This window comes from Pleurodeles waltl, chromosome 10 (assembly GCF_031143425.1).
Source record: "Pleurodeles waltl isolate 20211129_DDA chromosome 10, aPleWal1.hap1.20221129, whole genome shotgun sequence".
In the NCBI taxonomy this organism is placed as follows: Eukaryota; Metazoa; Chordata; class Amphibia; order Caudata; family Salamandridae; genus Pleurodeles; species Pleurodeles waltl.
In genome coordinates, this window is record NC_090449.1 from 1,028,744,815 (window position 1) to 1,028,761,621 (window position 16,807).

At 44.6% G+C, this 16,807-nt stretch overlaps 1 protein-coding gene across 2 annotated transcripts in view; it reads left to right on the forward strand.

Annotated features, from left to right (window-relative positions):
* The window catches only part of DYNC1LI1 (dynein cytoplasmic 1 light intermediate chain 1), a 417,576-nt gene that overhangs the window by 114,795 nt on the left and 285,974 nt on the right, over positions 1 to 16,807 (forward strand). For both annotated transcript variants that reach the window (XM_069211991.1, XM_069211990.1), the window contains exon 4: positions 9,978 to 10,208. In XM_069211991.1, coding sequence (XP_069068092.1) covers positions 9,978 to 10,208 — 231 coding nt within the window. The remainder of the gene's footprint in view (positions 1 to 9,977; positions 10,209 to 16,807) is intronic.

Sequence of the window (16,807 nt, forward strand, 5' to 3'; positions counted from 1 at the left end):
CCCTTCAGTCTTACCTTTTAAAAAAAAAACTTTGGATCTCCCAACTTGTATAAAAAGTGCTTGATGCCCCTTTCACGGTGTCTACCATCGCTTTGAGCATACTCCCTATTGCTTTAGCATCCGGCTGGGAGAAAAGCATCCTTGAAGATCTAAGTTAGAATGCGCAAGCATAGTACTGCAAGTCTGGAAATGCTAAGCCACCCTTTTCTCTTCTCCTCTGCAAAGTTTTCCAGGCTATTCTGGTGACCTTGTATGCCCATTTAAAAGAGTTTAGGGTATGCTGAGTTTTACCTAAATATCCTTTGTTCATTTGTAATGGAATAGCATTGTGTAAAAAGCTTAATTTAGGAGGAATCACCATCTTAATCAGACTAAGCCTTCCCTAGATTGTGAAAGGGAGGTGTACCCAACTTTGCATTAATTTGCCGCACTCTGCCAGTAGCCTTTTTAACATTTGTCAATGCAAGTTGCTTAATGTCCTGTGTGATCTGAATGCCTAAATATCTCATCTCCTTCTTTCATGCCTTTGTTCCTTCATGAGGTTCCAGGACATTATTTCCGTCTTCCCGACATTCACATGGTTACCGGATACTTTCCCAAAACTCTCTGCTAGCTCCAAAAGTGCCAGAAGGGCTGTAGTTTATCTGCCGTATATCAGAAGATCGTCTGCGTATAAGGATGTCTTCATCTCCCACCCCTTACACCTAAAAGGGTTAATTCTGGTGTCCTGCCTCTTCTTTCTTGCAAAGGGCTCCTATACATGTCAACAACAAAGGAGATAGAGGGCAACCCTGCCTGGTGCATCTAGTGATCTTAAAAGACTTTAAGATTCACCAGAACCTTGGCTGAGGGAACACAATAAATCTGCTTAACAGCCCTGCAGAATTGTTTCACCCAAGTTGCAGAGTCTCAGGACTGTGTTTAAATATCCCCAGTTCTCTCTATCTAAAGCCTTTACCGCATCCAAGACTATAACCGCAAGAGGGGTTTCTTGAGTAGTGGCTAAATCTAAAGCCCGATCAAGTTTAACCTTAGTTTGTGCAAATATCTGCCTCTCAGGAAAACTTTCTGGTTCGAATGTATCAGACCGGTCCCTTAGTCTTTCAGCCAGAAATTTGGCGAAAATCTTATATTCCCTATTTAATAATATTGGCCTAAATGAGTCACACTTCACTGGGCTTTTACCAGGCTTCAGAATCAGTGAGATAATTGCCTCATTCCATGAGACCGAAATATGTGCCCCAATTCCAAAGATCCCTTCTGATAATTCTGACATGGCTGATATGGTTGACTCCCTCAAGATCTTGTAGACCTCAACCAGAATGTCTTGCTCCTCCAGGCCAGCAGCTTCCCTGCACTTTCTCCATCCTCAAAATGAGCCAGTCTACTCGCTTCCCACCTTCTAATCACTCTGGCTTGTACTATATCCTCTAGCTGCTGCCTCAGGTTGCTCAGCTTGTTAATCAGAATCTCCTTTCCCGTCCCCTCTATGGTGTTTAATTGATTCTCACTGTTGATCATTTCTTGTTCTATGTGACCAATTTTGTTCAGATACTGTTTATTTCCATAACCAGCCAGACTCGTGGTTTTCCCACTGATGATTGCTTTAAAAGTATCCCATACCACCGACATCGGAGCAGACCCCATATTAATCTTGAAAAACTCCTCCTCTACCCGTAGTTTGTAAACAGCCTCACCATCTAACATTAGCGAGCGGTCTACAGTCCATCTCCTGCTCCCTGTATCCTGGGCTAAGTTAATTGTTAAAACTACTGCCTTGTGTCCGATAGAGGGACTGGCAAGTAGACTATGTCCTCAATTACATCATACAACTTCCGATCTACTAGGAAATAATCTATCCTCCAGGCATGACCGTACGTTTTGTTATTGTAGGAAAAACCCTTCCTCAGCCTGGCTTTCAACGTCCAAATGTCACACACACACCAAGTTCCCTCATCATCTCTCAATTATTGTAGAGATTTAGGCTTACCCACAGATCTACACTTAGTTGACCTGTCTAATTTGTCATCTAGGACCACATTCAAGTCCCATGCCATAATAATTGGATCCAGAAAATACAGTAGCTGAGAGAACATCTTTGAGAGGCTCCGTACTGTCACAATTGGGGCCATAAACCCCCACCACCGTAATCCTCCTGCCACTAATCTGTAGCTTGACTATGGTCCATCTTCCTGCCAAGTCTGACTCCTTCTCTACTATCTCAAAATTTGCCTGCCTTTTAAGCAAAATAGCTACTTCCTTGGTATTAAAATTGTGATCAGTACACCCCCACCCCCCCCCACACCCCCCCACACCCCCACCCCATAACCCAGTTCTGTGTCTTAAATAACTTGGTGCATTCGGCCTTGGTTAAATGGGTTTCTTGCAAAATCAGACTCTGTGCTGAGGAGTCTCTCAAATACTGCAAGATCCTATCACTCAAACCATTGACATTCCATGACATAATCTGAATTGTGGAGCTCTTCTACCCCTGTGTCAGGAATAAACACCCCCCCCCCCCCCGAAACTTTGCTTCGTGTCTCTGTGGCGCTTTCTGTGCATCACTTGGCCACCTTTGGAGCAAGAGGGGATGACATCAACGTCGTCTGCCCTGTGGCAAAGCTTATAGAGCTGCAGGTTCAGGTCATTGGTAGACAAGATGCATTTATCAGTGCTATTCCATGAAGGGACTACAATTCCCATGTTTTTAGACGCAGCAGCCATCTTGGGGTTTGGCAGGCATATAAAGCCCAGCCACAACCAAGCACTTCGATGTAGCCAGACCTTGTGGGGGTTTCTCTGGAGAAGAGCAGAGTTCCTGAAAGGCAGAGTATCATCCAACTGAAGTATCCTTGTTTCCATGGTGCATTCAAAAACGAGTAGGTCGTACTCGTAGCGGTAAGGCCTTGCTGAATCCAAGTTTGAAGGGAGTCGTTACTTCCAAAAGGTAAAGCACCCATTAGCATAACGAGCAAAGCATTTCAGGCCACACTGGTAAAGCGCCTCGGGCACAACATTTAAAGCGCTTCAGTTCACAGGAGTAAAGCGCACTTGGCATGACATTCAAAGCGTTTCAGTTCACAGGAAGTAAAGCGCCCTTTTCACAGCAATCAAAGCGCTTCAGTTCATATGAGTAAAGCGCTCTTGGCATGGTATTCAAAGCGCTTCAGTTCACAGGAATAAAGCGCCCTTGGCACAGCAATCAAGCGCTTCAGTTCACATGAGTAAAGCGCCCTTGGTCCAATAATCAAGGCGCCTCAGTTTACATGAGTAAAACTTTCAGGCCTAGGTGGTAAATGTTAAAACATTTCAAAGAATAAGCAAATCATAGTTTCATTGTTTTTGGAAGCATAATATGTGAGAGACCTATTTAAGTCTTTGATTATATGTGAGATACATATTTAAGTCTTTGTGAATTTCTAGACTGAGACCAAACGTTTTATGCTTATGAACGCATAGTAGTTGCATAATTGATGTTCAAAGTATGTCCATGGTCCAAGGTCTTGCCGCCTTAAGGTTCAGAGGTCTCAGCCTAGTTCTTGTTCCATGATTCAGAGAAGGGCCATGCCCAGTTTTGTTTAATGCTCATGACATCCTGAAGTTTCATGATTCTACCAATTGTTCTTGTTCCATGATTCAGAGAAGGGCCACGCCTATGTTTTGTCTAATGCTCATTACATCCTGAAGTATCATGATTTTACTAATTGTTCTTGTTCCATGATTCAGAGAAGGGCCACGCCCAGTTTTGTTTAATGCTCATGACATCCTGAAGTATCATGATTCTACCAATTGTTCTTGTTCCATGATTCAGAGAAGGGCCACGCCCAGTTTTGTCTAATGCTCATGACATCCTGAAGTATCATGATTCTACCAACTCTTGCATTCACGGAGACGCCTTTGTTTATTCCATAAGGGTCATAACACTTGCATTCTCGGAGATGCCTTTGTCTAAATGTATAATTGAATGTTAATGCTGTAACGAACAAGTACATACATACACGCTTAACAATTTTTCCTTTTCAGATCTCTCTCCCTGCTGTTCCCTACCCTAATTCCCTTCCCCCCCGACCGGCTTCACCATAACTCTGTGCTATAATAGCTTTCTGAGTTGGTGATGCCAGAAGGTGGGCCTGTTGTTCGGCGGTGTGCAGATCCTGAGGAAAGTACACTGACACATCCTGGCACCCTTCAGAGCTATCCCTCTCCTCCAATTAAAGTAAACTTAGCAGTGAATGAGTATTTTTTTTTTTTTTTTTTTCCCCCCTGTGCTCCCCACTCAATATCCGTCTTCCCTACCCCCACCATTGTGATACCCCCGGCATACCCATCCCCCTCCTTCCCACCCAATGGAGAAACCCCCTCCCCCGCATTGGGGACTGATATAAGTCCAATTTTAGAGTGGACCCTGTGCTTTAGGGGGTTTTCCTATCCTCAAAGCAACTAATCCTTGCTTTTCTCTCCCTTTGTGCTCTTAATATCCTCCAACGACTCATCTGCGCCTTTGGAATCTCTTGTTATACATCCTGTTATTACGCATCACTGAGTATGGTTGGAAACTTGAGTTGCGCTACTGCGCCTAACTTTTTTAATTCATCCATTCGCCTACGCAACTCCCACTGCTTCACTATGGTTACTCTAGAGCAGAGGTCTTCAAACTGGGGGGCGGGCCCCCCTAGGGGGGGCCTCAAGTGATCCCAGGGTGGGCCCCAGACTCTGGCCAAAATAAATATTATACAGATAACAGGCCTTTGTTTTAAGCAGAAGTATGTTATTGCAGTTTTAAAAAGGTAACAGTACTTAACTGCAATGTTTAAATAGGTTTAGACATATTTAAACATTGCCATGTTTATAAAATAATTGTGAACAATTCTGAGGGGGGCCCAATGATTTTTATTTTTCAACTGGGGGGGCGTGGCATTAAAAAGTTTGGAGACCTCTGCTCTAGAGAGATCCGACCTAATCTCGAACGTGAAATTTTCTCCTCAAATCAATTTGAATTTGAATGCCTTTGCTAATATTTTCTCCTTTGGCACAAGTTTGAACGTTCATTATGATTTTCTGGGCTCTTGTACTATTGGGGTTTTGTGAATCCTCTGAATATTGCCTGCGATTACTTTTTTGCTTTCGTCCAGTGATACAGCTGACTTAAGAGCCACCATGTAAGGTTTGAGGACTGTTCCTTCTGCTCCTTCTGGAACATTTAAAATTCTCAATTTATTCTTCCTCAAGCTATTCTCCAGCTGTTCCAGCTTATTGTGTAAATCCTGCTCATTGCCTTTCAGTGCTTGAATTTCTTCTTTACATGTCTTCAGCTCTTCCTTTATTGCTCCAACAGACTCTTCAAGGGCCTGAGTTCTTACTGCTAGGAAATAGAATTTCTTTTCTAATAACTCACAAGCCTTTCTTATCTCTACTTGATTCAGCTCAGAGGTCGCAAAATATTGTTAAAGAGGGCACATAGCATTAGTTCCAGTTGGGGGTTGGATACAGAAATGGAGTGGGCTATAATAGATATCACCCTACCCCCCCATATCTCACCGTAGTTTTGTTGACTTCTGCCTTCCTCCGGGCCTCCACAGCTTCAACTGCCGATCTCCCTAGCATGTCCGTGTGCACGCCTGTGCTGACTCTGCCCCGTTCCCCCGCAGGGAAACCCGCGCCGTCAATCTCTGGAGTTTTGGCAGCTCCAGGGCTGCTCAGCACCAGCCCGTAGCTCCGGGACCTTTGGGCGCCCAAGCAGCGTCCCCAGCCGCTGCGAGATACACCATCACATCGGCCCGACATGAGAGAATCAATGCCTTCCTCACTCGCCTGAGAGCCAAGGTAACCGCCCTAGTGTGCTGCTACTTGCTGGCAGCTGCCATGTTCTCCTCCAAATTTGTGTTGACTAAATTTACTACATTTATTCTTGTGACGCCTATGCTTTAGGTGTTTGTCATGGACCGATGCTTGTGGAGGTGCGACAAGACAGGGGACAGAGTGGCATCCATGTCTTATTGTTGGGGGGCACTGCATACATCGTCATCTGGTGCTTCGATGAAGTAGAGATCCAAAGCCGGATCGCCCTCTGAGGGCTCCTCAGTCCAGTGGTGCTGTGTCCTAGTAGGCACTTGCTTTTGTTGTCAATGTGATGGTCATTTAGAGGTGAGGGCACTGCACTTGTTCATCAAAGGTGTAAGCAGTGCTTAATGTGAACCAGTGGTTGTTGATGGTAGTCACGGGCACTCATTTTTGAGGATGCCACTTTTCTCATCACACATTTCCTGAAAGCAAGAGAGGGAAAATCAAAGGGTAAAAGAGGAGGAATAGAGGAGGAATAGAAAGATGGACAATCCCATGATCCAATAAAAAAACAGGAACTTGAAGAGTGAGATAAAGGGGCAGTGAGTGACAGGCAGTGGATTAAAGAGACCTGAGGTGGATTCACGACTACACAGCCTTAGTAATTGGTGCGTTGCCATTTAATAGTGCCAGCCACAGGCTTCTGAGCAGTGCTTTGGGCACATGCACTCATTATTTTTAGAAATTAAGCACTGCACCTTGGTCTGGACAACCTCCAGTGCAAAGGTCTCTCCACGAGGCCCTGTTAGGCCTGCATCTTGCTCCCAGTGGGCTTCAGGGGTCAGCACTGATTCCTTTTACTGGTACCAGTTTTAGTTGCTGCACCCCATGCAACTGCAGCAGTCGAGCCACACATTGGGGGGGCCCTACCTCCTTTGCTGAGGCAGCAATAAAAATATTTCTAGTTACTCGTTGAGTTTACAATTCAACCTCTGTTCCTGTGCACTTGGCTTGCATTGACAGCTTTGCTAATAAGATCTTTATTGCAATCGGAGAGCTATGGACTTGATTGTGCTGGCCACTGCCACCGCCGTAGCACTAACTGCGTTAAAGCTAATTACTTGTTTGATAATGTGATTTTATTTTACCACTCGGTCTTTCTTAGACAAATGCTTTTATCCGTTGTCATTTTATGATTTATCGTGAGCATTTGTATACATTTTTATTAATTGACAAATAAACTTAATTTCGATTTTATTAAGGGCTTAGAGGCCAAGATAATGATTGTTTAAAGCTGAGTAACCACAACTGATACCATATCAATAATAGGTTGATGATAAGAGGGCTTAACATTTAAATCAGAGGCTAGTCTGCGGCCAACACAGTGTCTTCCAATCTGGAGCCCAAAGATGTCGTTTTGGAAGCCATCCTTCCCGTTTGAATGATCTCCAAACTTAGTATCATCAATTCCTACCTCCCTGAGTAACCATCTAACCCATCTGGAAAGAGTCGCGGATGACACAGGGCCATATGCTTTCTGTAACACAATCAACAATTGACCTAGGGGCATCTGTCTCGTTTGATGCGTACATGCCTCGTATACCTTCAGTCAATGCACTGCACACGATTTAGAATTGTCTAGGAATGTAGGTAAATGAAATGCAACAAAAGTTACACATCTTACTTTTAGAAATAGTAAAGGATACCGCATTTGGGGAGAACACTCTTCCTTTAAAGTCCAACACCTGTACATCCGGTACCTGTTTGCAGGCTACCAAGATCAATAGTCAATTTGGCTGGCAGTTGTTTGCTAGATTAGTCAATATTACCTGTCCATTTTGCCAAAAAATCTCAAACCTTGAGACATCCCAAAGGGCGCAGTGTATCTTGGGTTTGGAGGGTTAGCAAATCTGATGCATCGCATTAGCTTGCATACCAGTGCATGCTCTTTCACCCGGTTGCCTTCCAGTGGCAGATGGCCCACAGAAATAGCAGAATGAAAGTTGTTCATAGATTTATAGGATAACCCAGTATCTGCTAGATGGGATAAGAAATTGATGCCCACCGACAGTTGTGTTCTGCCTCCACAGGACTAGAACCCATTTTTTCACACTGACTAACCCATCTTCGCCAAGGTGAAGTATATAGTTCGTGGGTAGAGGAGGACCAAGCCTGTGGCGAAAGACCTGGCAGACTTCAACGTTGCTGAGCACATACCATGCCATAAGTCTCATTTGACCGGATAGGATCAAAGGGTGCGGTTGATCTCCTGGATACAACAACATGCTCTGGGTCACTAGAAGTTTGATCTGAAGTTGCACAACAGTTCCAACAAGCTTGGGAACCAAACTTGAGCTTTCCAAGTCTGAGTCACCAGAAAGCTCTCCGCTACTTTTTGTCTCACTACCTGGAGAACCATCACAAAAGATGGGATAGCATATTGAATTTTCTTTGCCGGAAGCCCCTATCAGCAGTCACATTGTATTGACCCAGAATATGCTCTGCAATAAGAGATCTGATATTGGATCCGAAAATACTAGAGATCCTTGGCAATTTTCTCCAGTAAATGAGATCGCACCTCCTCCAACCACCACCAAGCATGTTAATATCTCATTGTAGACACATACTCCATGCGGAAGGAGGATGCAGCAATTCGACTTCTGAAGGTTGAGACTCCGGATGGTAAAGGATACTGCAAGGAGCTCCAGGCAGTTTATGTGCAGTTGAGCCCACTGACCTCCTGTAGAGATCTGATCGCACCTTGCACCCTAGCCCCACTTGCTGGCATCCAGTTCTGTTTTTTACCTTTAAGTTTTCCCGAAAATCACTGGCCATTCCAGGCCTCTCTGTGCTCTAATCACCAGGTCAGTTGCATCTTGGCCTCCTCAGAGAGGGAAACTTGTTGACCATAAGACAACTCTTTCTGCAGTTGTTGCATTTTTAGTTGTTGAACGGCTCTGTAATGAGAGGCCTCAGGAAGATTGCTTGTATTGATGATGCCAGAAGACATACTATCCTTGCTAGGAATCTCATGACACAATCTGGTTGGATAATACTGACCTCAGTTCCTTCTTGATTGATCCCACTTTTGATGCCTGCAATTGGAGTTGCACTTATTCTGAGTACCCTTGAAAACCCAGGAACTCCAGACACTGGCAGGGTTTCAGGCAACGTTTCTCCAAGTCCTGCTACAATTGTATCATCCAAGAGAGGTGCAGGAAAACTTTTTGCCTCTTCTGTGCCACGATGATCATATTGTCCAGGTAGATAATCAGACAAACCTCACACCCTTCCCACCCTGATGAAAATTACCACTGAGGAAGAAAGCAAACCACTCAGCCTTCCAGTATGCGAGGAAATAGTGAAAGACAAGTCCATGCTCTGTGTTTGACAGTAAATCCATTCTGTAAGCCTCCTCCAGTCTATCAACATTAGGCATCCCCATTTGGAAAAATATGGGACGACCTTTTCTTCCAACAAATGTTTCAAAAGTAGATTGTCCCTCCATCAGCTGGTCTACTTGTCTTGCCTTACTCTCCTTTTTTTTTTTTTTTGGCTACTGTGGCTGCGATTCATGCAGAATACCCTTCTCAGCTGGTGCAGTCATTGTCATAGTGGTCAGCCTTCCACAAAAAGACCTAGCAGACTCCAACTTTCCCGGACACGTTCCATGCCATCCGTCTCAATTGACCTGATAGGTTGATCTCCCAGGTCCAACAACTCGTTCTGGGTCAATGTAAGTGTGATCTGGAAGTCGCAATTGCTTGTGTTCTTACTTATGCAAATTTATATGGTGTTTTGTTATGCATGCATGCAGGCTAAGTTTTAAGTCTGACAGATTGGCGTGTTAACTTGAACTCTTTGTTTCAGAATATTGGCACTAGTGATTATTTAGAGTAGAACTTGCGCTTGCGAAAGTAACACCCACCACATTAGCACGGTCTGCATCTGTTCCTTGTGGGAACACCGCTTGTTTTCATCCTGTAATTAAACCAGTACAGGTATGCATTTGTTTTCTAGATTGTAATGTGACTATTACCTTTCTGGTTTTGTGTTAAGAAGTGAAGTATTATTTTTCTGTCCTAGTGGAGAACTATATATCTTTGTGCTAATTTTGCATCTTATGTTGTCTGCTGTGTCATAGGAGATTAGAAAACCTTTTTTTTTTTTTTTTTTTTTTTTTTTTACTACGACAGATCAGACGAGATGCAATGTGTGGATCTTGGATGGAGACCTATACCACAAAGGTCTTCTTAAATTTGCTGTCAGTGCAAGTACACTAAAAGACACTCTGATTATGTTGGTGGTAGACATGTCACGACCCTGGACAGCAATGGATTCATTACAGAAATGGGCAAGTGTTATCAGAGAACATATAGACAAATTAAAAATCCCGCCCGAAGATATTAGAGAAATGGAACAGAAAAGTGAGTACAATGTATTCATGAAATCTATTATGTGTGATTATCTGCATTCATCTTTTGACCTCTTTGGGAATATTCACTGAATTTATTAAAATATTTGACAGCATTTACTGTAGTACTCTTGAGCATGTAGTAAAATTTTTACTGATTTCTTAAAACTGACATAGATGAAAAGAGAAGAGCAAACATTTAGTTAAAAACAAGCAAGCTAGAGACTGGTTTTTATATGTTTTTTACCAGGGATGCATCTCACTTCCTGTAGAGGTAGGCATTACAAAACCAGTGATGAAATGTATGAACGTATATATTATGTATATAATATTTGTTTCGTGCAAACAGAAAAAAGTTAGTGAACAAAACTTTTTTAAATGTTTTATTCACTTTTCTACATATTGCCAGTACATAACTCTGTCTGAACACCTCCCTTCCCCCTATGTTGTTGCATCTTGTCCGAGTGGTCAGCATGGTTTTAGTGGCTGGATTACTGGGACAGGGCATCTCTAATGAGAAATAAATGCACTTAATTTCATCACAATATTTAGTACCCAGCATCATCCATCGACCTTCCCCTAATTTCCATCATCTGACTGTACTTCCTCCCGTCCGTTCCACTGTCTCTGTACTTTAATTTGTTGGACGATCCACACACTTTATAGATCTGTTCATTTGCTCTCATACACCAATCCATGCTGGCCTCCCACCTCCTCATCGAGGCCGCTGTGCAAACCCATTATTTTTTGTATAATATCACACCCTATGCAATTAGCAGAGCCACACTGCAGAAGAGTAGTGTGTATTTATCCAGTGTGACACCCCCCACCCCCCAAACTGCTCCTCGGCCAAGTATCAACTCTCTTGTGTTTAGTTTCCAGGGGTTTTCTAGGACTAGGTATATTCTGCCTTTAAATACCTCCCAGAAAGGGTGGATCCATTGACACTCCTATCGCCCTGCCCTGATGGCCCTTACCGTGGGTAGCGGCATGCTTCCCCCTTTGCTTGTCCTCCAGTTTACCTTGATCTCCCTCCCATTGCTCCTGTAGTGCCACCATTGGTGGAGTGCTATTAGGCGGAAGAGTGCTGTAGATAACTGAGATGTTGTGGCGATGGAGTGGGGCACCCAGGACCTTACACCCTAGCAGGCTTTCATCCGGTATCTTTCTCAGGGACGATATGGCCCTGGAGTAGGTGTCTGACCTTGTGGTATTTTAGATATTGGCTTCAGCCAGGTCATAATGAGTCTGGAGTTCTTCAAAAGTCATCATTCCTCGAGTCGTCGAAACGTCCCCCTGTTTCGAGATGCAGACACCTCCCTCTTCTTGTGACCTAAACAAAACCGTTTTGATAGGTAAATGATTAGGTACTTTAACAAGTGAGATTTTTTTTTCTATGTAGGAAGTATCTAGGTGTTAAACATAGCTATATTTTCCCTCATCTAATTTTGTATTTGCTTTTAGTTTCTAAGTAAATACCATGAGTTGGTGAACAATATTTGTTTTAATTACCTAATAGTAATTTGTTTTATTTAACTAGAATCCATAATGTGGTTTTCAGATCTTCTCAGATTTTGAAAATATTAAGTATTGAGTGACATGGTTGTAGGAGTGGATAATTTGTTCGGCATCAAATCTTCAGTAGTTTGAGGACAGTACAATTTCATGGAGCCTTTGGAGTGCACATCTTGTTTTATCACTGCAGTGTTGTGAATATTGAAAGACAGTTGTAAGGAAATGCCTCCTTGGCATGGCTACCCCCTGACTTTTTGCCTTTGCTGATGCTAAGTTATGATTTGAAAGTGTGCTGAGGCCTGCTAACCACGCCCCAGCACCAGTGTTCTTTCCCTAACCTGTACTTTTGTTTCCACAATTGGCACACCCTGGCATCCAGGTAAAGCCCTTCTAACTGGTACCCCTGGTATTAAGGGCCCTGATGCCAGGGAAGGTCTCTAAGGGCTGCAGCATATCTTATGCCACCCTGGGGACCCCTCACTCAGCTCAGACACACTGCCTGCCAGCTTGTGTGTGCTAGTGGGGATAAAAAGACTAAGTCGACATGGCACCCCCCTCAGGGTGCCATGCCAACCTCACACTGCCTACAGGTATAGATAAGTCACCCCTCTAGCAGGCCTTACAGCCGTAAGGCAGGGTGCACTATACCATAGGTGAGGGCATAAGTGCATGAGCACTATGCCCTTACAGTGTCTAAGCAAAACCTTAGACATTGTAAGTGCAGGGTAGCCATAAGAGTATATGGTCTGGGAGTCTGTCATGCATGGACTCCACAGCACCATAATGGTTACACTGAAAACTGTGAAGTTTGGTATCAAACTTCTCAGCACAATAAATGCACACTTATGCCAGTGTACATTTTATTGTAACATACACCCCAGAGGGCACCTTAGAAGTGCCCCCTGAAACCTTAACCGACTATCCGTGTAGGCTGACTAGTTCTAGCAGCCTGCCACACACCAGACATGTTGCTGGCCACATGGGGAGAGTGCCTTTGTCACTCTGTGGCTAGTAACAAAGCCTGTACTGGGTGGAGATACTTATCACCTCCCCCTGCAGGAGCTGTAACACCTGGCGGTGAGCCTCAAAGGCTCTCCCCCTTTGTTACAGCACCCCAGGGCACTCCAGCTAGTGGAGTTGCCCGCCCCCTCCGGACACAGCCCCACTTTTGGTGGCAAGGCCGGAGGAGATAATGAGAAAAACAAGGAGGAGCCACTGGCCAGTCAGGACAGCCCCTAAGGTGTCTTGAGCGGAGGTGACTCTGACTTTTAGAAATCCTCCATCTTGCAGATGGAGGATTCCCCCAATAGGGATAGGAATGTGCCCCCCTCCCCTCGGGAGGAGGCACAAAGAGGGTGTACCCACCCTCCGGGCTAGTAGCCATTGGCTACTAACCCCCCAGGCCTAAACACGCCCTTAAATTTAGTATTTAAGGGCTCCCCAGAACCTAGGAACTTAGATTCCTGCAACCTAAGAAGAAGAGGACTGCTGAGCTGAAAAACCCTGCAGAGAAGACGGAGACACCAACTGCTTTGGCCCCAGCTCTACCGGCCTGTCTCCCCACTTCTAAAGACACTGCTCCAGCGACGCTTTCCACAGGGACCAGCGACCTCTGAATCCTCAGAGGACTGCCCTGCATCTAGAAGGACCAAGAACTCCCGAGGACAGTGGCTCTGTTCACCCAAGACTGTGACTTTTCTACAAAGAAGCAACTTTTAAATAAATTGCGTTTCCCGCCGGAAGCGTGAGACTTGACACTGCACCCGATGCCCCCGGCTCGACTTGTGGAGAACAAACACTTCAGGGAGGACTCCCCGGCGACTGCGAGACCTTGTGTAGCCAGAGTTGCCCCCCTGAGCCCCCACAGCGACGCCTGCAGAGTGAATCCTGAGGCTCCCCCTGACCGCGACTGCCTGCTTCTCCGAACCCGACGCCTGGTAGGGACACTGCACCCGCAGCCCCCAGGACCTGAAGGATCCGAACTCCAGTGCAGGAGTGACCCCCAGGAGGCCCTCTCCCTTGCCCAGGTGGTGGCTACCCCGAGGAGCCCCCCCTTGCCTGCCTGCATCGCTGAAGAGACCCCTTGGTCTCCCATTGATTTCAATTACAAACCCGGCGCTTGTTTGCACACTGCCCCCCCACCCCCACACCCGGTCACCTACAAAACCCCCCTGGTCTGCCCTCAGAAGAAGCGGGTACTTACCTGCTGGCAGACTGGAACCGGGGCACCCCTTCTCCATTGAAGCCTATGCGTTTTGGGCACCACTTTGACCTCTGCACCTGACTGGCCCTGAGCTGCTGGTGTGGTAACTTTGGGGTTACTCTGAACCCCCAACGGTGGGCTACCTTGGACCCAAACTTGAACCCCGTAGGTGGTTTACTTACCTGCAAAAACGAACAAACTCTTACTCCCCCCAGGAACTGTTGAAAATTGCACTGTCTAGTTTTAAAATAGCTATATGTGATTTATGTGAAAACTGTATATGCTATTTTGCTAATTCAAAGTTCCTAAAGTACCTACCTGCAATACCTTTCATTTGAAGTATTACATGTAAATCTTGAACCTGTGGTTCTTAAAATAAACTAAGAAAATAGATTTTTCTATACAAAAACCTATTGGCCTGGAATTGTCTTTGAGTGTGTGTTCCTCATTTATTGCTTGTGTATGTACAACAAATGCTTAACACTACTCCTTTGATAAGCCTACTGCTCGACCACACTACCACAAACTAGAGCATTAGTATTATCTCTTTTTGCCACTATCTTACCTCTAAGGGGAACCCTTGGACTCTGTGCATACTATTCCTTACTTTGAAATAATGCATACAGAGCCAACTTCCTACAACAGTTTTTCTGGATAAATCCTGTAAAACCATCTAAGTAAAACACTATAACATGCTACATATAAGAACATATAAGGAAGTGTGAATATTGAAGAATTTAAATTCTAAAATTACTTGATTGGTTTGTAAAACCTGGAGGAGGTTGTGAATATGCGTGTGATTAGCCAGTTTTGTTTATTTATTTTTTTATAAAAACTATGAAGCCTATGAAAGCTGGTTTGAAGGACGGGATCATAGCAGGAATATCATCCCATTCTAAAAGTCAAAACAGTGAATAAACACTTAAGGAAAGTAGTTTTGTTTTTTGGCGCTTCATCAGTTTTATATCCCTAACTCAATTAGGTGGATTGGATGTGTACCATAGATCTTCAAGATGCATGTTTCGACATCCTCATTGTATAGAAAAATTGCATACTGGTAAGAGTTCTGGTGGGCAGTGTACAATAACAATACTGTGTCCTTCCTTTTGACCTCAAGTCAGCACCATAACCTTTGGCATCAATCCCTATATGGATGATTGGCAGGTAAAGGCATCAAATACCTTAGAAAGCCCAATGCAACTATAACACAAGTCTCTCTCCATCAACGATTGGTTCTCAGAGTAAATCAGAGTCTGTGGCAATCCCAGTTTAAACCATCTTTTACCTGGAAGCAATGATATACACATAATATGCAAGAGTGTATCATTCGATGGAGAGGGTGTGTTCTAGTAGTCTGATGTGTCAGACTTCTAAAGATGAAACATTCAACAACCTGACAAATTTCATGACTTCTAGGCTCTGTGGCATCCTTCATCTAGTTTCAAACTCCTGCTTGCTGATGAAACCATTGGAATAATGCTATTTATAGAGCCCATTGCTACTTATAAATAAAGTATCCTAGTAATAGGAGACTAGTTACAGGTAAAACAGGTGCACATAATACAGGATTTTAACTGGATCAAAACAACCAGGTTTTCAATTAAAAAATAAAATTAAAATAATAATTCAGGAGGAGCTAACCACAGTTCCATGGGTAACAGATTCCAGGCTTTCGGGGCCAAGTGACTAAAGGCAAAGCCCCCTAGTCTAGCTTTATTGAATTTTGGGACCACTTAGTTTCACAGCCACTGATCTCAGATTCAGTTTTGGGCCTAGTGGGTAATCATATTTTGCAGATTAGCTGGACCTTGACTACCCAGAGCCTTGTAGCAGTAACAGAAGGCCTTAAAGGTAATTCTCTTTCACTGGCAACCAATGTAGTTTTTTCAGAGCGAGTCTTAATAGATGCTCTTCTCAAAAGATCAAGTAATGCTCAAGCCACTGCATTTTGCACACATTGGAGCCTGTTCATTCTCGTTTGTGTGACTACCAAATAGAGAATATCTGATATCTAGCTTTTAGATTACTTACTTTTGAATTCCCCAGGCGTCAGACTGAATCTGGAAACTTTTGCTTGAGCAGTACCCCTGCGTGCTGTCGGGTGGCTTCATTCGGTTCAGCGATGTGTTGTCAGTGGCGTTGGTGCCAGAAGTGGCATCTCGGTCACCTTTATAGGAGTCATCCAGGTGTGCGGATCTCACTTCTTTTCTTTCCGCATCCAGTAGTGATGATTGGGAGAAGAGCTACCCCCTCTCTCTTTTGAACAGATTTTTTTTTTTTTGACATATCAGCTGTTTTTTGAAGTGTGCTGAAGCATGTCTTCTAGGAAGGCAGGTTTCAAGCTGTGTGGCGCCTGTCACTGCCCCATGTTGGTAATGGACCGGCACTTTGTGTGCTTTATGGTGTCTTGAGCATGACCACAACTTGAAGTCGTGCTCGGACTGCCAGGCTGTGGCGCCGAAGGCTTTGAGGAAGAGGTTCCTAAAGCTGCTTGCGGTCAGAGCCAGTTAGCGCCACTCCTAGGAGGTCTTGGTCCCGATGGAGAAGGTGGTCAAGGGACCGCTCCAGGAGCCCCAAGTCCTCTTTCTTGGACTCAATGTCCTCACACACTTTGGGAAGAGACACAGGAAGAAAAAAGTGAAACTGCTTTTTGACTTAATCTTGTCTGTCAGCTGACAGGATAAGTGGGGAACATTGGCGTTCCAGGCACTGGTCTGCGTAGCTGTTGCTAGGTCCGACTCTGCGCCCTCCCAACCTCCCTCAATTTCCGGGTGCAGGAATGACTCCTGCTCAAATAAAAGACTTTTGTGAGGGCATGCGCTGCGTATTTCAGCGGGCCGACCCCACCGCAGTGGTGTTGGGCCCTGTGGGGTCTGAGGAGGCCTTATCAGGTT